This window comes from Manduca sexta, chromosome 18 (assembly GCF_014839805.1).
Source record: "Manduca sexta isolate Smith_Timp_Sample1 chromosome 18, JHU_Msex_v1.0, whole genome shotgun sequence".
Lineage (NCBI taxonomy): Eukaryota > Metazoa > Arthropoda > Insecta > Lepidoptera > Sphingidae > Manduca > Manduca sexta.
The window spans coordinates 10,393,337-10,413,870 of record NC_051132.1 but is presented as its reverse complement, the minus strand read 5'-3'; the positions used below and the strand labels follow the sequence as shown (position 1 = coordinate 10,413,870).

The 20,534-nt window shown below is 33.9% G+C and overlaps 1 protein-coding gene across 2 annotated transcripts; it reads left to right on the top strand.

The window, feature by feature from the left end:
- Positions 1-9,352: 9,352 nt before the first annotated feature.
- Positions 9,353-19,232, top strand: LOC115439725 (UBX domain-containing protein 4). 2 transcript variants are annotated; one of them, XM_037440063.1, is made up of 12 exons: positions 9,353-9,593; positions 11,183-11,320; positions 11,549-11,674; positions 11,894-12,043; positions 12,639-12,793; positions 13,877-14,077; positions 14,304-14,399; positions 14,669-14,840; positions 15,211-15,338; positions 15,846-16,014; positions 16,301-16,535; positions 18,789-19,232. In XM_037440063.1, the coding sequence occupies exons 1-12, from the start codon at positions 9,512-9,514 to the stop codon at positions 18,790-18,792; spliced, it is 1,656 nt and encodes a 551-aa protein (XP_037295960.1). In that variant the 5' UTR covers positions 9,353-9,511; the 3' UTR covers positions 18,793-19,232. The 2 variants fall into 2 exon arrangements, with proteins under 2 accessions (XP_037295960.1, XP_037295959.1); XM_037440062.1 differs by having other exon boundaries at positions 16,301-16,543.
- Positions 19,233-20,534: the final 1,302 nt, after the last annotated feature.

The following is a 20,534-nucleotide window of genomic DNA, read 5'->3' as shown; positions in this document are numbered from 1 at the left end:
TTAAAATCCAATTCAGTTATAAAGAGTAGTTTATGACACTAGGATTAATGTAGCGTCTTGTTAGCATTTAGAGTTTACAGAACCAGTAGGTATGTTACTATCGCTGATTCTTTTGTTAAAAAAGAAACTATAAATAAATCTTGTCAGTTTTATACTCACACTAGATTATGGAATTCGTTTATAACTACTTAGTAAGTTTGGATTGTTTCCTAACGTGTATAGAATCTTCAATCATTATCAAATTTAGTTTTATTGTAATTGAACTAAACAAAACATATAAAAAAAATCTAAAAGCTTAAATCGACAACTTTTAATATACAGTGAGATACACTATACAGCTAATATTCTTTTTCCACATCATCTCAGATCTTACTCGATGACATAACGTTTTTTTTTCTGTCCGTACGTTGTATAGCGGGCGCCAGCGTCCGGTGCGTTCGGTCCAACAGTTAACAAATCTATTTATTATGATAATCGGAGAAACCACACTCATTGTTTTGGACAAAACGGATATTATTGACTTTAAATTAAAAGAATTATTGATTAGAAACACATAGCTACTCGTACATCCTACTGGGATTTTTACCAACTATGGCATCATCTGTCAATGTGATTTGCTCCTTTATAGCTTGATGTTCATTAATAAGAGAAAAGTGTACGGCTTACCGTACAACCGACCTATCATAACGATAAGTATATCGCTATGATTTCAAGTTTATTCATTATGTTAGCTTTAATGTCTGCAAAAAGGCACCTTTATTATGGCCATGGGTATGAACGTCCTATAGATCTCTATTTCGAGAGCGAGTAGAGTTAACTCTATCAAATTTCGACATAAAACTTTAAATAACAGAAGTGTAGACAGCCATGTATGTAATCTATGTCATACAAAAAAGGACATCCTGCGTAACAAAAAAAAACTATTTGCGTATACCGGTGACCTAACTACAGGACGAACTCCAAACAATAATAAACGCAAACCTACCAAAACTATAAATGCTAATCAATATTAAATTAATTGAGCAATCAATGGCCATTGTTATGACGGATTGGCCCATAGACAACGACAATAAAGGCGCGAAACCGTCCAGTATGGCGGAACAATTACGAATCGAATGCGCACCGAATACAATCAAGGAACGATTGTATGCAAAACAAAACATTGTGTGCTGTAGTTGATTGATTAGCTTGTAAGGATCTCAAACTTTATATGTTTTTATTATAATTATGCAAAAGATAATTAATTGCAGTCTATTATTGCTGATTTTGATACATTCACTGAATAGATCGCATACAATTTTTACGAGCAGAACTTTTTACGAGTACCTATCAGACAGCTAATCTATACTTATAATAATTCTAAATAAAAAGTTTTCCATACGATCATCAAATATTGCCCAGGACCAGTTTTTAGATACTTAGAACTTTTTATCTGATTACATATACAGTCTTACTTATAAACTTATTTTAGCGTTAAGAGGTGGTTAAGAATTGCTTAAATAGCTGTCAAAAACGTCATCGGTTTCTTAGTTTAAACCTTATTAAGAGGCAAGATGGTGGGTTTTGACTTACAGCTGATCGAGTAAATTTGTGTTTTAACTACGCTTTGCGAAATTTTTGTAAGTAAACTGATAGTCTATAACAAAATCACAAAAGCACATTGCACAATAATTTCAATATCTATTAGATATTAAAGTAGATTTATCACTCAAACGGTTCACAGGCGACTTGTCTATAATGAAGTGCGTAAAGGGCTGGAAAACTTTGAAAACCGTTGGCGGACAATCGATCACATGCGGTCAACCTTCGATTTCAAGAAAATATTTTACGATTTAAGGATATCGGTTTTTTGTTCCATTTACTACCATAATGTCTGGTTTGACAGGATGCTGAGCAAAAAATATGCTCCGTCGTACATTACAATTAAATGATCATTACTTCTAAGGAATCAATTTTATTGGTTTGAATAAGAATGATTGAGGAAAATGATAATAGCTTATGTTAACGCCTACAGCGGACGAGGTCAGCTTATAGATGCTGGCGCTTGAGCTCTGGGAATTTGCTGCCATGCTTTAAATTTATCTCTATACGCTTTAGAGGCATATTATGAGGTACAATAACTGTGTGATCTTAAGTATTATAAAGTCTTTATTTATTTAAGTCTTTTATTGAAACAGGATATTATGTGGTTCAGTCAAAATGTAAATCATTCAATTAATTTACTTGAAAACATTTCGGTTAGATTTCAGTTAATCTCATATCAGCTCGCAATTTAACTTTTTTACACATAAATCCTTACCATAAAACACCGGAATAAGTGAGTACATCAGATTCTGTGGAACTTTTGTCAAATAGGTAGGAAAACAATTGTCCATGCGTGTTATTGAGACATATTAATTCTAATTAACAGATGACTATAAGGTGACGATAAATCCGCGATCAATTCGTTAGAAACAAGTCCTGGTACGTGATCTGGTTAACCGAACATCCGACAATGCGATCGCTATTACAAATATTCTAGACGCTAATTAGAAATTCTGAAGCATAGCGGCTACTACATTTTTAAACACGGTGTTAAGACTTTTATTAATAGCTAAATTTAAATTTTACATTTGTTACACGGTTCACATCGTAGAAATTAAACTTAATGAGAAACATTTCGACCGACATTTCAAAGTTTCAATACAGTTTAAATAACAGCCTATAATTTCTAGTATAACCACAAAATATATATACTTTTTACGAACTACAAATTTGTAAATTAATTTATATGTATATTGTCTTACTGTTCATACTCTTCCCTGTACAATCGTAATAAAACCTTCACAGCAGCAATAAAAATAATAAATATCGAAAGGCACCTAGCAGTAAGAATGCAAATATGGTTTAATAACTATTTCCTAAACGATATCCTGATAATTAAGAACGTGAGTCATAAGTTTTAATTTCATAATAGTTTAGAAGCGGTTAGCAGTAATATAGCTCAGACAGTTTCCGACCACGCGCGTGTGCCGAATCACAACTAACCTAAACAGTTCCCTAGCATGACGTACTGGAACAAAAATGCACGGAAGAGTAATGAATGACCTATTGTTTGTAGTCTAAGGTTCGAATTCTTTTTAGGTTAGAGAATTATGGTTATGTGCTGGGCGTAGTGAGCAGGCATTATGGAAGTGTTCCATCGTTATTTGATAGTTTCTAAAGATTTCTGAGGCGAGAATTAGGGCACTTATTTGGTAGCAGTCAATATTTATTGCAAAGATCATATTATACATTACAGTCTACATTAGCCAGCGCGTGTCAGGTGACATGTAAAAAAATATCTAAGAAATAGTTTCGCGACAATCCATTTTAACGTATGTAAAAAGGGGTTGTCAGGTGAACCTATTCAAATTATCTCAATAAACATGACATACACTTAGGTCTCAAAAGGACAGGCAGCACGTAAAACCAAACTCTTTTTTTAAATAAACTTTTTATGATTAGCAATTATATGAAGTCTACCAATCCGCACTAGGCCAGCGTGGTGGCGAAGGTCTAATCCTGCTCTATAGTAGACGAGACCCGTGCCCAGAAGTGGGACAGTATATAATACAGGGCTGATATTATGCTACTTGTATCCGCATGGATAACGACCACTGTATATTAAACCAGTCATAGCAACCCACGTACGTGTGTTGCGTTCCGGGGTCAGACTGTGTATATACAATTTTAAACAGGCCGGCATAATTGTGCCAACTGATGACGGATAAACGTACCTATACGCTACTCCACTTGCCACCAGGTTCATCAAAAAACATAGTTTACAATTGCTTCAGCAGACCATAGATATTTGCAAATCTTGGGTATTGCAGCTAAGATGCTGCGAATTAAAAAACTGTTTCCTAAGTATGTTAGATACAGTAATTGTCTTTGCCAATGGTGTCGTTCGCTTGCAACACTTGCAACTGTGGCGGCATTTAAACGGCATAATTAAACAATTAAACTTACTCGGACATCCGCTGACGCAACTGCCAACATATAAAGGGACGCGACCGACTCACATCCTACCATTTTCCTTAATGATTTCCATTTCGTATACAATTATTAAGAACTAATAAATCAATGACAATTTTGTCGAGTTGATGTCCAAATATATTCATACGCGTGGTTCAGATATAAAGGCGCAATGCCGTATCCAGTAGGCGTTTACCGTTGTAAACTGCTATGAAGTTGTACATTGGACGATTTTTGCCTCTTGATATTATAATTCGCCATTGTTATTATTAAAGTTTTTTTTTTACGTTCTCTATGCGACACCGGTCCGAGTGTCCAGGTTCGAATCCCGGAACGGGCTTAGATAGTGATATTTGGTTTATCTACTCAGTAACAGGCCGGAGGTTGGGGTTTGTGCCTTTTATGGCTATAGGCTCACTTCGATCACATGACGGCACATGATGAAAAGTGGGTGCTCTTGTTGCAACTCTGCCTACCTCTTCGGGGATAAGAGTGTCATCTGTGTGTGTTTATTCCTTCTAAGGAGTTGGGACGTAGTTACCTTTACAACGAACAACTGAGAAAGAAGTTAGTAAATACCTTCCACCTTTAAATATACACTTACTTATTCCTATCTCTATAGAATTCGAATATGAGTTATACATTAAGGTGGTAGCTCAAGGTCCATTTTCATACATTTTGTTTCGGCTTTAATCTGGGTAACTAAACAAGTATTGGCAAGTAAAGAATTTAAATTCACGTCTAGTTAGTGATTAGTTCTCGCAGTTGAAGAAAAATGTAAAAATAATTAATAATCATGGATATTTCGGCCTTTAAAATTTAATATGACGAAATTTTAAAGGCAGAAATATCCATGATTATTAATTATTTTTACATTTTTCTTCAACTGCGAGAACTAATCACTAACTAGACGTGAATTTAAATTCTTTACTTGCCAATACTTGTTTAGTTACCCAGATTAAAGCCGAAACAAAATGTATGAAAATGGACCTTGAGCTACCACCTTAAATCTCTATTATTATTTCAAATGCATAAAACGTTTGCTAATATTGACTTGTTTTAGATGATGACCTCACCTTTGATTTGTTTTTATTTATTCCCACTTTAAATTGGTTAACTGTAAAAGCTATCTTAAATAAAGTAAGTTCTTCGACATAATTGACAATATCATCTTACCAACAAAGTAAAGTGTGAACACATTCATTTTAGCTATGAATGAATTCCCAATCGTTGAGCGTGACTTGGCTCGAAAAAAAACAATGGCCGACGTTCCATAGACAATCGCCAAATTTCCAAACAAACGCACCATAGTGACGATATTATCTTTGAAAAAAAAAACAATATTAATGTTACCTATACTCGTTCACGTACGCTGGTATGCTTGTGGTATATTTCTTAATTAATTTTTTTTTTGTGTAAAGGAATCCTTATACTTGTCTCGCCACGCTCTATCGTTACATAAACGCAAAAGGTATGTTAAGTAGGTATTGGAAGAACCTACGGGTAATTAGTGGGATGCTGTTGTTTGCAGTTGTGCGGCGAAAAAATACATAAACTAAGTATGACTTTATTTATCGATTCTCCTTTGACATTTACATAACACAAAGTTTTACACACACACACACACACACACTAATAAAAAAAAATTACAAGCAACAAATATTTATTGAGTCACTTAACTAAAAATATTCTAAGTATTACTATTCTACCAGTGTTGGCAAGCATTACCTCCGTAGCAAACAGTATAAATTATTTACTAAATTCTACTCAAGATTTTGGAAAAATAAAAATATCTTCCTGTATAGAATAATGTGTTAGAGCATATTATAACTTAACTATTTTCAAATTAAGAAATATGTATTAATCCAAAGAATAAACCTATATAACAAATTCGGAGTTTTTAAAAATAATGTACAAACAAAACACTCAGCTTATTAGCGATACATAATAGAACTGAAAGTGACAAAACAATATGTAAATAACATTATTTAGTGGTTGTTTCGCTTCGTCATCGAACCAATTTGCTTCGGGAACCGCCGCCATGTCCGCTTATTGATTGTTCACGAATATAGAATGAATGCAGTCACTGTTTCTATTCGCGTCATATCTTTTAGGTATTGTTTTTAATTTTATTCAACGCTTGGTTATGCAGAAATTATTTGAGGGGATTTTGTAATGAATACCTATGTCTTTATAAATTTGATTGCACTATATAACTTCATATTTGATTTATTAATTGTAAACAGAATCAAAGATATTATTAACAAAGGCTCTAGAAAATAAACTGATCATACATTCGTCAATTGACGTCATTCATATGTTGCTATCCCGTTCCAATGTGGAATAGCAACGTACTTTTTGTTGCATATTGTTGCAATGGTTTATCATACATAATCTTCAAGTTGCACGGAATGCCTAACATACATAATACCTATCATGTTTTTGGGAGAATGCATTCTCGAGAAAATCATATAGGAATCGAACTCAAGACTTATCGGTTGACGAAGTCCTCCAGGTTCTTCTTGACAATTATACTCGTAATGGAAAATCAAAATTATTATAATATACTTATCAACATATTCGTACATTACAATTACTAAAAAAACTACAACAAATGCCGCTCCATAGTTCTATTCCCGATCTGCATTTTGAAATTGAAACTGTCTGAGGCGTTCACAATAATGATGGTATCATTGGTCGTTTAGCATAGAACACGCTGAGTTTGCCAACGGAGAGTGGTATAACACTCAACGGAGTTGGAGACCGGCTGGCTGCCATCTAAATATTTGGAAATAAACATAGAAAAATATTTCTTGTTGAAACATTATGACGACACAAAACTTTTTAATCTTCTAAAATAGTATTCTTAAAAAATGTGTACTTAGTATTGTATAAACATACTAATACTTGAAAAAAATACTTTGTACCCCTTTTTAAGAACATTGTGTGGATGGGAGTGTGAGATTTCACACAAAAAAAGTTCATTTAAAGGAGTGCGGAAAAATAAAATTGATTCATAATAATATGTATTACAAACCTAATAAATTCGAAGGACGAACTACGACTAGTGGGCTACCACTGAAATAAATCATATTGTTCAATGTAACGTTCCCATATCTATTATATGTAATTCTCTCTTCCAGTCGCGTTTATTCCACTCAATGTATGGCAGTGTAATATTTTTCATTCACATTGTCGAATAGATTTGCATAAAATTATTTAATGACCATTGTTATAGACATGCCTTTGCTAGGTTAATTTAATTAAGATATGAATACGATCTTGCAGTAAGTGTACCACATACATAAAGCCATTTGTATGTGGAAATCAATTATATGTTTAATTCGGTTGCAGAAGGCCTAACAAAAATGCAATCTCAAAAGCAATATCGTCACAATAATTCGTTATTCTTACAACACCGGTACAGTACTTATTTCTTTTGTCTTGCGAATATGTATGTTCGTAAAAATGGGGATTGTGCGCTAGACAGGTCAGTATTTACTTATTATGTTTAATTTATATTAATATATTAAGCTGAGCAGTTTGTTTGTTTAAACACGCTCATCTCAGGAACTACTAATTTGCGATTTTTTCACTAATAGGAACGTACATTACTCCTGAGTGCTATTTTTATCCTGGAAAAACATTTTCACGCGGGCATAGGCAAAAGTTAATCTACTATAAAAATACATATTTGGTTATTATGCAGTTTAATCATAGACCTCATTGCAATGTAGCTCCAATTCTATTATATATTTTAATACAGCATTACATATTAAACGATGTGATAATTTTATCTTTTACATTACACATATTATAGGGAAGTTATAAAATATATTTATTTAACCGCAAACTGGTCGTCGTAGTGCATACAATTTATTCAACAAGACCGCTTTATTGTTATTCTAGATTAAATCATAATCATGTGCGTGCGTGTAACGTAATGGTACAATCAACAGCAGTAATTCATAATCATATAATATGATATTAATATACTCAATATGATTCATATTGAAATACATACCTAGTATGTACTACCTACGTACATGCCTGTCTATTTTTTTTTTAAATACTACATCTATTGCTTTGATAATTGTTTCTAATCTTAATCGCCAAGAATTCTGTTTTTATCAGTTTTTATCACTATACCTTTGTATTTACTACATAAACAAAATTTAGATATTATGTAAGAACATAATCTTATCATTCAATATCGTAGCCAGATAAAGCAAAAATTAATACAATAGAAAGGTATGTCTGATGTATGCACTACTGGATATACAACTTTTTGGCCATCCACTACTGGGTTACGTTACGGATTCACGACGGCATAAATATTATTTAACATAGTATATTACAAAGAAAATATTAATTATTTATAAATCTATAAATAAAGCTTACTTTAAAATTTTATGTAAATTAACTGGTACGTATGTGTAACATTTTAGTAGTTTGTAATTACATTGGACCTTATTGTGAACGATACCTAAAAATTAACTATTAATTTACACCGTATATAAGTGTTTCAAGTTTCAATCATTACTATGTCAAATAAAAGGCAATGATCCCATCGTAACTAAGTTTCATCTCGATTTATGGCCGGAGAATGAGGCACTAAAATAGCTTACCCATTTAAAAGTCGTAAAGCTCGCCAATAAAATGTCCTCACTCTACTAACTAAATTGTCAACAGTCAGCACCTACCAGTCTATAAAAGTGTTAAAATTATTAGTTGTTGCTATTATATAAAAAATAATAATTTGATTACAATACCGACAATTTTTTGAAAAAAAAAAACAAAATGGAAGAAAAAATCGGACATCTTGTATCGAAAAGCAGTACTACAAAATTAAAATTAGAAATTATAGTAGTGCCATCTGTTGTGCAATAGCAATTTACAAGGTCACATGTAAGTACCCATAGACAAAAACATATATCATTTGTGTACTCATATCAAATTGTATTGTTATAATTTTAGTAGACACTCAATAATGATCATGTCACATTATATTATATTCGTATTTCGAAACTGCATTCGAATTTTATTTTTTTCATTGATGATAAAGTAATAGTTTTTCCAGTATTTATTTAAAGTTTTAAATGTTAACGAAGTTCAAACCATCACTTTTTGAAATTTTCCAATAATATTATTAATAAACTGTTAATTACTAAATTGTTTTTTGTTTATGTTTACTACTTTACCTAGTCAGATATGATTTTATGTAACCTTTTATTTTTATATTTTACGAGTTAAGAACTCACTCCACCTGAAAAAAAATCTCATTTCATATGACAGACTGTATGAGTATAAGTTCTCAAGCCAAATAATTGAAAGGCAATAAATTTAAGAAAAAAAGAAAAAACGAAAATAAACACGTCAGCTGTCAAAATCTGATGTGTCATGTAGCCGAAATATTTTTATTGGAAAGTAAAATTGTGTTTTGTCCGTAATATATTAAAATAAACCTGGATAGTTTGTAACTGATTTAGAAAACTTCATTTACATCACTGTTACGATGCATTGGTACGGCGGGAGCATTGCTGAAGCGGTTTCTTTATCCAAGCAAAAAAATGCAATTTTCGTTGTATTTGTTGAAGGTAATTGTCTGTTTACGCTTATAACTGCATATTTTGATATAATTACTTGTGTTTACGTTTATTCAAACGTATTTTTATTCATTTATAATAGTTTTTTTACTTAGTATACATTGATCGTTTTCGTCTCTTTTGATTCTATCTTATACATGGATTTGGATACCTATATTTTGATGATAAGATCTGATAAGCCTTCTTCCTTAGTCTTTCTATGACACATTTATTCCATACAAGGAAAAAAGTGAATAATTGAATTGTACAATTTGACAAATCCAACCTTGACCTACTACTGCATGCAGCTGATTATAATGTAGCGCATCTTTTACGCTATTTTACAGTGATTATGTCCACGGATATTGTTTTATTCCTTCCTCCAATATATGACTGACCATTGAGTATGAACCCTGTCAGAGATTGTTATATTGAGCTTGATTTTCAATACATAAGGTTGTGATTATTATTGATTTTTGAAGCCAATAACATTTGGACTATGTATTTAGTTCGTTTGTTTAAATTTTGTATCTAGTCTAATATAATTCTTATAAGATATGTAATGGCCAAATAAATTGTCATTGCTTTTTATAAAGGGTTCATTGTTTATGCCAGACCTAATATCTATTGCTGATGCTGTTAAGAATCAACTTATATTTTGTTATAACTTTTACGCTTTATAAATGACAATTTTAACAAAACAAATATTAAAAAAATATTATAGTTAATAAAGACCTAAATATAAGGTTCTCCTTTTGATGTACAAAAAAATTGAGTTATGGGCGTGATCATATCTTTTATTGTAATGTGTAACCTAGATAATGTCAGATATTGTAAGTTTTCAGATTTTATTGTGGTGTTTGTTTTTTAATTTAGGTGGCATAATTAAAATAAACACAAAAATATTATAATATAAAGGTAGACAATGTTAAAATATCAGTAGAAATAAAATATTAGATTACTGTTTATATTCAAATTTGCAATCAATAATTTCAAGTAATTCTTATCAAATTGCATCATCTACAGCTATTGTACAACTTGCTGTAATTTTTGGACTAATGTAACTGTGCACTACATAGATATGCTTTTCCCAGGCTGAATTAACCATTCTAAATGGGATTATTTGAAAGGGCTTGAATAAAAAAATCATTTTGGTTATCAGTCTGATGATTTCACTTTGTAGTAAGTTTCTATATTTAAAGCAATCAATGGCGATTCATAACTACAATTTACAGAATATAGATTATTTATTGAATAATTTGGTTTAAAAAATTTGTTATATTGATTTCTTTATACTTACACCCACACTGTCTCATCTCTGCGTCACACAAAGGTTGAGTGTTAAAAAATGCCTCAGGCAAAATAAGTGCACCTGTAAACATCTATTGTATATAAAGTTTAAATAAATAAATTTAAATCAGGCCGTTTTATTAGCTATGTGATTTACATTATTAGCTTAACACAAAGTAACATTTTCTAATAGTTATAATGTTAGGTTTTTGTGTTATTTTGTATATTATTATTAAAAATTTAAAACATATTATGTGTTCTGTCATTATTATAAGGTAAAGTTGATTATGTAACTAATATAATATTTTCAGGGGACAATGACTTGTCCCAGGAGATGGCCCAAACCATAGACAACTCCGCAGTGGTCTCTCGGCTGTCTGACCAAGCCAACTTCCTTGCAATCAAGCTGAAGAGCGGATCCACCAACTACACACACTTCGCTCAAATATGTATCCTTTTAAATTAATTTTTAAAATTGATGTTAGCTATATCTTTCTGTCTTACATTAAAATATGTATAAACAATTTTGTGTATTTAAGTTCTACATTAAAAAACGAATTGATTAAAAATTACCTTTTTGAGATGATTATTTTATACAATATTAGGTCTTGCGATCTTGTGATCTGAGCGAGTTTTCAGTGATATCTATGTCAATGATGCCTTAAATCAGTAATCAGATCAATTCGTTCCTGTCCCGTCACTGTTCTTCATTGGTCGGAATGGGACACCGCTGGAAGTAGTGTGCGCGGGAGTGGAGGCCAACAACTTGGCTACCAGGATAGACCGGATACTGGAGGAACATCGTAAGTTTCTATTATTTTTGTTATAATCTGCACAAGCTTCTTATTTCCCCCTCTGAAATAATGTAAAAATTTCTATTCTATGGCTTATACTTTCATAACAAGATTTTCATGAGTACAATAATGATTTTAGTAAAAATAAAAATTAGTTACCAATGACAGTTCCCAAACATATGCTATGTCTCTGAATAGCTTTTTTAACTATACGACTCAATATACCAGGCAAAGAAAAATCACCATTGGTCCAGCCGTCAACCTCATCTCAGAATGTGAAGGAACAGACAGTAAATTTACTTCACTCGGAGGCGGCGTCCAGCGCTCCCGTCAAACCAGAGCCAGCCAAAGCGCCGGAGCCTCGAGCCAAGGAACCCGGTGAGTCATTTATTTAATACTGCTGTTGCTCGGGACTTCGATTGCGTGAAAATTCTTTCCCGATATAAAATTACTTAATCACTATAGCGATCCATAGTGCCATAGGTACGGCGCATGCGTCATCCATTTAAAAAAATCGGATAAAAAATTCAAATATTTCCCATGAAGCCAAATTACTGACATAAAAATCACTATATTATGTTAGTGCAGGACATAGCCTATTTGAGTGTAAATTTTCATCCAAATCCGTTCAGTAGTTGTTTCTAACAAACATCCAAATATTTCACAAATATTTTCATTTATAATATTAGTGAGATGCGACTAGGTGCTTCTCGCGACCCGCGTGAAAGCCCTTTCTATGCATAAGAAAGGACTTATATTATTTATGGTTCACGATTCTCTGTACCAAATATCATTAAAATTGATTTAACGATTTAAGCATGGTGATGTTTTTAACTTCATGAATTCTAGTCCATAGAATTAGGTTTGAAAACAAAAAAGGCATCTCGGTTGAGTTTGGTTGTTAACTCGTCAAATACATACCCTAGGAGGACAGAGCGAAAAAGAATATTAGATAATATAATTGTAATTTCAGAAACATCAGAACCAGCCGCGAAGATCCCGAAGACCGACAACAACGAAGTGCAGAAGGCGGAAGAGTTCGAAGTGGTTTGCGACGGCGACGTGTGCGTTAGGCGGCCGAAGACTTCCGATACGCCGGGCAGCAGCAAACGACCAGAACTTGAGCTGGTATTAAAATACATTCTTTCATTTCTCACACATAGCTCTAAATTAATATTTCGAACTTCTCCCTATCTCTAATTATTTGATTGATGTCTTTGTGGGTTAAGGTTATAGCTTAAGGTCCATTTTTCATACATTTTGTTTCACCTTTAATCTGGGTAACTAAACAAGTATTGATAAGTAAAGAATTTAAATTCACGTCTAGTTAGTGATTAGTTCTCGCAGTTGGAAGAAAAACGTAAAAATAATTAATATGCATGGATATTTCGGCCTTTAAAATTTAATACGACGAAATTTTAAAGGTCGAAATATCGACGTGAATTTAAATTCTTTACTTATCAATACTTGTTTAGTTACCCAGATTAAAGGTAAAACAAAATGTATGAAAAATGGACCTTAAGCTATAACCTTAAGGTTTATGCTCCCAAATGCTCGCCGAGCTTCACCGCACGTCATAGAATACGTCCTATTGACGTTGCTGGCATAGAGGCTGTCCAGTGGCGATTGAAGGGGGGACAAATGGTTTGTCTTTAAGGTTTATGTATAGAGACAACTTATAAACTTAAACACAAAGGTATAATAGTTATGGTTTATGAAGGCCACTACCTCCTATGCTGTTGCTAGCTTATCTTTAACAGCTGTGTTAAACAGTTTCTTTAGATAATAAGGGTTTTCACTTTTCACATTTATTTACCTGTTCAAATAATGATAAGGTTTAAATTTTTCTAAATAGGGTAGCTCATTATTTTTAAAAACATATTCATTGTCATCTGAAATCTAACGCAAAAAGATGTTTCAAAATCCACACAATAATGAATAAGTTACCAATATTTCAAATTTAGTTTGGAGGGGTACCTTTCAAATAACATTAATAGCAAACTGTGACGTCATCGAGAGTCAACGGTGTGTGTGAGAGAAATAAATAACGCCGTAACCCACCATTTTTGCTCTCAATTTATCAAACCTAGGAAACTACCCTATTGTGTGGCTCATTTTATTAAATGGTTTACAATTTATACTATAGTCAGTTCAATTTATAGCATAAGTATTTACCATTTTAAAATATTTTTTTTTAATTTTATTATACAGATGGATACTCAACCGTCACCTGCCACAGCACCAGTGCCCGACGTGTCCGCTCCAGTGGCAGTGGAACCCGAACCGGCAGCCGGCCCGAGCGACGCCCAAGTGTCACCCTCTGATAGTGTACGTGATATTGAAGACAAGCTGGAACGCGCTAAAGAGTTGATCGAGGCTCGACGCAGGGAGAAAGCTGAGAAAGAGAAAGAGGTATTATAATACAAAATAACAAGGATTTGTGAAGATGGTATACAAAGTTATTATTATTATTCATTAATTATTTATATTGACTTTGAGAAGTAATAAAAAAATACTTGATTGGTGTTAGTTATGCAATCATGAAAATACAAACTTATACCAGCCATTTCAAAAGATGAAATTAAAATCGTGTTTCAAAAGTTTGTTAAAATGTTAAAATATTTTTCATTGTCCTTAGCTTGAGAAAGAAAAAGAGATAGAGAGACGAGCCACAGGCAAGGGGGTTGCGGAACTAAAGAAATGGCAAGCTGATCAGGAATTGAAGCAAATACAGGTACCTACAACTACTTTTCCTTTCATGAACTCGTATCCCAGGTTAGCAAATATATAATTCAACAATAAAATTTTTCGCTCATATTTTTGTTGCATTACTATGCTTTTTGTTTACAAAATGCCAAGTTCATATTTTTGGTCAATTTCCTGACATGACGAGCGGTGAAACTCGGCGAGTATTTAGGTGCACAAATCAGCCTTAACCGGCAAAGACAGCAAATAAATAAAAAATCTCGTTTAGTAATCGTTATTGTGATATGTATGTGTCAGGAGGAGCGCAAGCGCGAGAAGCTGGAGAACAACTTGGCGCGCCAGCGCATCCTCGAGCAGATCGCGCAGGACCGCGCCGAGCGCCGCGCGCGCGACGCGCCGCCGCCCGCGCCCGCGCCCGAGCACGCGCCCGCGCACGCGCCCGCGCACGCGCCCAGCGCCGCGCCCGCCAGTCAGTACTGTTGCACATTAATTACTGTTCGCAGTGTTTAGCGTCGTAATAGACTTTACAATGAATTGACATAATCAACCCATTCTATAAAATAATCGTCAGTCTAACGGGCTCCTACATATTTAACTTCAGGAATCAATTAAATTTGGTGACCATTATAGCAGATATTTCACCGAGAAATATCAGTCGTTTCTTTAAGCTCTAAGGGCTCCAAAACTATTTGTTTGTAATGTTAAATCATACATTTAATCATAGTAAAACATCTTTGTAACACCCGAAAGTAGACGATCGAAGAATGGCTCAGGCATTAAGGCCACTTAGATCCATTTTTGTATACAAAGTGTTGATACATAATTCTCTTTGTGTGTAGCGTCCGGTGACGGTAGTCCCTACGCTCGCATCCAGTTCAAGTTGATGGACGGCTCCTCACACACGGCACAGTTCGACCCCAACGACACGCTCGGCGATGTGCGCCGATATCTCGTCGAAACCCTACAGGTAACTTTAGAACTATGGTAAAAAAAAATTGGTTTTGATACGACCCTTACAGAATTTTTACTGTTTATTATATAGCTTGTTGATTTGATGATTATTAAAAGAGTATTTGATTTTTTTATTATTAACTAGTTGACCCGACAGACGTTGTCCCGTCTTAACTGAATTTTGTCAATCGCTGATAGTTATTTCAAACAATTGACACTTATATAAAATTAATATATTCGTTAAGTTTTCTTAAATTTTCTAATTTACCGCGCAATTTTTTTGAATTTTTTCTTTTATACGAAACTTCTCCTGACAATAACAAACACAACAAAAAAAAAATAGTGAAATCAGTCCAGCCGTTAACGCGTGATGGCGTGACCAAGGGAAATAGGAATTCATTTTTATATATATAGATCGATAACCTAAATTAAATTATATGGGGTCGATAATGACCCATGTTCGTACTTATAGATTACACTGTATAGTATAAAGGATGCGTGTTTCTATTAAATGATATTGTAGATCCCGTCGGCATCGTTCTCGCTGTGGACGGCGTTCCCGCGGCGCGAGCTGGACGAGACGGCGGCGAGCCTGCGCGCGCTGCAGCTGGCGCCGTCGGCCGCGCTGCTCGTGCTGCCGCGCCGCGCCGCCGCCGTCGTCGCCAGGCCCTCCACCTTCGCCAATATCATCAGTGAGATATTCTGCTATTGAGAACGCCACGGTATTAGAATCCAGCTGGGTCATTTAAGACCCCTCAGTCTCTTAGATTGCATAAAAAATAGTAGCCAAACCTTTATTGTGCATCATTGCATATAGTGCATTTATTTGTTTTACCCAAATTTCATCAAATACGGGTTTTAATAAAACCATGAAAAATGCCCTTAACGCCTCTTCCTACCTATTCGGGGGATACCTACAAGGCGTGAGTGCGTACCCATATGTATGGGAGTGTGTAAAAAAAAATATTTTTATTACAGCCTTCTTCACACACCTGTTCACATCGCTGATCCTGGAGCCATCTCAGTACGTGTACGAGTGGATCAGACGGCGCCTGTTCCCGTCGCCGCCGCGGGCCCCCTCGCCGCCCGCCGCCCGCGCCTCGCCCCCGCCTCCGCCCGGCGTCCGGCGGAGGGGCAACATCCACCGGCTGCCAGGAGACAGGGCCGGCGATGACGACAACAACACCTGGAACGGAAACTCTACGCAGCAGATGTAAGATGGTATGACTTGTTTTATATAGTTGCTGTTAATAATTAAGTATGCTACAAAAAAATATTTATTCCCATAGAATAATAAGAATATTATAGTGAATTTATTTTGTATCTACGTTCACGTCATTAAAATATTTACCATATTTTTCATTGCGTAACGTTTTTTAAATGTGACCGCAAGTAGTTTATGTTCAAAGCAGGAAATTATGAGGAAATTGTTACAAATTATTTCAAAAGTTCAAAAACGGAAACAAATATTTCACTGATAATCCATTGTTGTAATCTTACTTAGGTTTTTCTGTTGAATATTTGAAAATGTAAGTGATGGACATGGCGAACGTTTCATATGAGTGATTTCATATGTTTGCGATCGTTGTTAGCATGGCGATTGCAGTCAATGCGATTCACATCATTGCTAAGCGTCCTGTTTTGAAATGTATTGTAGATTCGTTCCGTGTTTTTAAAAATGAACTAAATTTAGGAGTTTTTAAATTATAAATGTTTTTTTTTTTAGAACAATAGACAAATTCAAAATGCACAGATTATTTAAATCATCTTAATGGCTAGTTAAACAAAAAGCTTTCTATTATAGTAAATAGGGCAACACTGATTTATAAAATCCAACATTATAATAGTAATTACTCATTTTATTTACAGTTATCTAACTATGCTTCGGTTTGTTAATTTAATGGTGTATCTACATTTACGAATATACCAACTTGTAGAGAACTATGAAAGCAAATTCAAACTACATCTTGAATGATTTGTAATACATTTACTAAGTATAAATTTGAGTTACTGATTACAATACTATTAGAATTCAATCTACGTAATACAATACTTTATGAATTGATTGAAATTACTTGGCTTATTAATTGAGCGAACATTTGCCTTGTGTAGCCAATATAATGTAAACTTTGAATTAAAATACACGAAATCCTGATTTCAATAAACAATCCTAATTGCTACCTTTGAATCCATAGCGAAAGTTCGTTAGACATGTTTAGACAAATAATAGAATAAATATTTTAGCTTTAATCTAATATAAAGTATATATTTTTCTACCATCAAAGAATTCATTATCATATTAAATGTAAATACACCATTAGTACAATCATAATTTTATTTTCTATTTTACTTCACATAATAATTTCCACTTGACCTGTAATTACTGGCACGAGAAAATTTTAAACATAATTAACTGTATTTGTGGTATCTCAGTCCAGTACTGTTATAATAGCCCTTAAATAATTTATGAATGATACTGCATAGCGAAGAAGCGGCGATAGCCTAGTTGGGTGTGGAACAGACTGCCAAGACGAATGTCCACAGGTTCAAATCACAAGGGCACACACCTCTGACTTTTCTAAAAAATCATGTGTGTATTGTTTGTGAATTATCGTTCGCTTTAATGGTGACGGAAAACATCGTCAGGAAACCTGCACATCTGAGAAGTTCTCTATAAGAATTTCGAAGGTGTGTTAAGTCTACCAACCCGCACTAAGCCAGCGTGGTGGACTAAGGCCTAATCCCTCTCAGTAGTAGAGGAGGCCCGTGCTCAGCAGTGGGCAAGTATATAATACAGGGCTGATATTATTATTATTATATTGCATCTAAGATTTTAACATATGACAAGGTAGTTGTCTTAGAATGTATCAAAAAACATGATACAACTTCGCGTCGTTTTATTGGCATTGGTTGAGACTAACTCGTGATTGGCATATTGGTCTCTCAATCAAACACAAACATGAAAATTAAACGACATCGATTTACGAGTTACGTTTTTTTTTTACTTTAAGGCGGCAGGCTGCTTAAATCTAAGTCTGTCTTCGAACAGCAAACATTATGCTGTAGATTGAATTACATAGTGCCGCATGGTAAGCGTCGGTAATTATCGAATGAAATCCAGCTTTCACCCATTTAAATATTGGCGTATATTTTATTTGTTCAAAATCTGAACTAAAATGCAACCAAAATGTCACTGTTATAACCTGTTTATTCGTTTGAACATCAAATAATTATAATTAGAGGACTAATATTTTTTATTCACATTTAGGTTTACACTGAGACTCGAGTTCTTATATTATGAGCGCCACTCCGTACATAACCACATGCTGTACATGTTGAAATCATATTAAAGTTACGTGTATGGATTGCAGTACAGTTCAATTGAACACAATGAGTGTACGGAACGCCAGATCTAGTACGTAGTACATACATATCGATGCATTTAAATTAATTTCTTTATTTTCAGGTAATCAACCGTACATAGTATTGGAAAACCGTCACGTGGCTGCGGTTGGTTCGAAGTCGACCATTATATCATGGTCTTTTAGTCTCTGGTCACTGATCCTTTCACGCAAGTGGGTAATTTTTGACCCCCCTACTATTTTGTGCTATCTCGCAACTTTTACTAGACATATTTATATTTAGCTAAAGGACTTTTGTCAAATTAGTCTCCGTGGCCCATTCCATATAATTTAGGGCGAATTTATATTAAGGATTTCTTGGCAACAGTGAGTGATCGAGCTTAACTGACCATCGGGTTAATAAATGTATTTATTAGAATGCGTGGAAGGGTTAAGTAAGCATAATACCTATTTAATATTACATTTTTCTGGACTAGTTATAAACTATCTACATTTGATACACATGTAAATTATTAGGGATGTATGAAATAAATATTTGTTAATACGGTTTAGGAAGTTTTATTTTTTAATATAAAAGGCGGTGGCTGTTTAAAAATAAACCAAAAACTATTCAGCTAATGAATGGTATAAATATTTTATTCACTTTCCTCACACCAGAAATGTAGTGTTGACATATAGTACCCACTTCTCAATATTATTTATATTGGTATAGATTGAAGAATTTGATTTACCGCCAATTTTAATGAACAATACCCATCGGTACTTTTTGATCGTGAAAATGGACCAATCAGAATTAAGTATTTTTGATATTCATTAATCTTCTTTGCTCATTCCCACTTCGTTTCCGGGTAGTTTATTTTGTTTGAATGGTTTGGTTATACTGATCCTCCAGGTAGAGAGAGGCTCTCCTCGTTTTTTTTGTTCTCTGGAAGGCTCATCGCTTTTTGACAACATGATTTTCGTCACTGCGCATAACGTGACCACACTATTTCAGGCATCTTTCTACTTTTGACACTTATAAATTACTTATTTTAATTTGTTTAAAAAAAAGCGAAAATTCAACACTATACAAAGAACATGTTATAAAAATGATGTTACTGTGTCCATAAAAGAATCTCGCATGTTATTTAATAATAACCAAATGTCAAGAGATTTTGCCTCGAAATGCCAATGTTAAATGGAAACAGATTTTGCAATAACTCGTAATAACTTTCAAGGTCCCAGTCAAGTTGCTTTGGGGCCAAGTTTAAGTTTCGTAATACAGAATTGTAAATAAATTTGCGATTATTTATACACATGTCAGCCTTTTACTGACTAAGGACGATATCATACTGAAGGGCAGTCTGGGCAGAATGGACACTTACCTTTGACAAGCTTTATAAACAAAACCAATAGACATAGAAATAAAATAATTACTGTGAATAAATAAGTATTTATTTTAATACATAACATCAATTCTTAATTAAAATTATCAATCAAATTACACCTATTCAGCTCAATTCAGTTTTTGTCCCTAACTAGTTTTGTATGGAAACGCGTACGCATGCGTTCAGCTTACAGCGTCTATTCGGCTTTCGCGACAAACAGGCATAGGTTGAGGACAAGTGTATTTTTATTATCCGCCTAAACTGACGAAATATGAAATAAAATTTGTTTACCGTGAGCATGTAATCGCTTCTTAAGTTATCCAGCGCTGGAAGCAGCTGATAGAAAAGAAACTGTATAAGTGTAACTAAAATCGATTAGCGAAACGCAAAAGGAGCTGAATAAATGTAGTTAGTCCGTTAATGTGTATAACTGCGGTCCACTTTGCCCAATACCCCGGGTAAAATGACAAGACCATAGGGCAC

What these genes read in the sequence shown, in the direction of transcription:
- LOC115439725 (XM_037440063.1), top strand. Translation starts at nt 9,512, where the DNA reads ATGCATTGGTACGGCGGGAGCATTGCTGAAGCGGTTTCTTTATCCAAG. An exon ending in CCGGATACTGGAGGAACATC is followed by an intron (nt 11,675 to 11,893) that starts GTAAGTTTCTAT and finishes TCAATATACCAG; the next exon opens with GCAAAGAAAAATCACCATTG. An exon ending in CACCTTCGCCAATATCATCA is followed by an intron (nt 16,015 to 16,300) that starts GTGAGATATTCT and finishes TTTTTATTACAG; the next exon opens with CCTTCTTCACACACCTGTTC.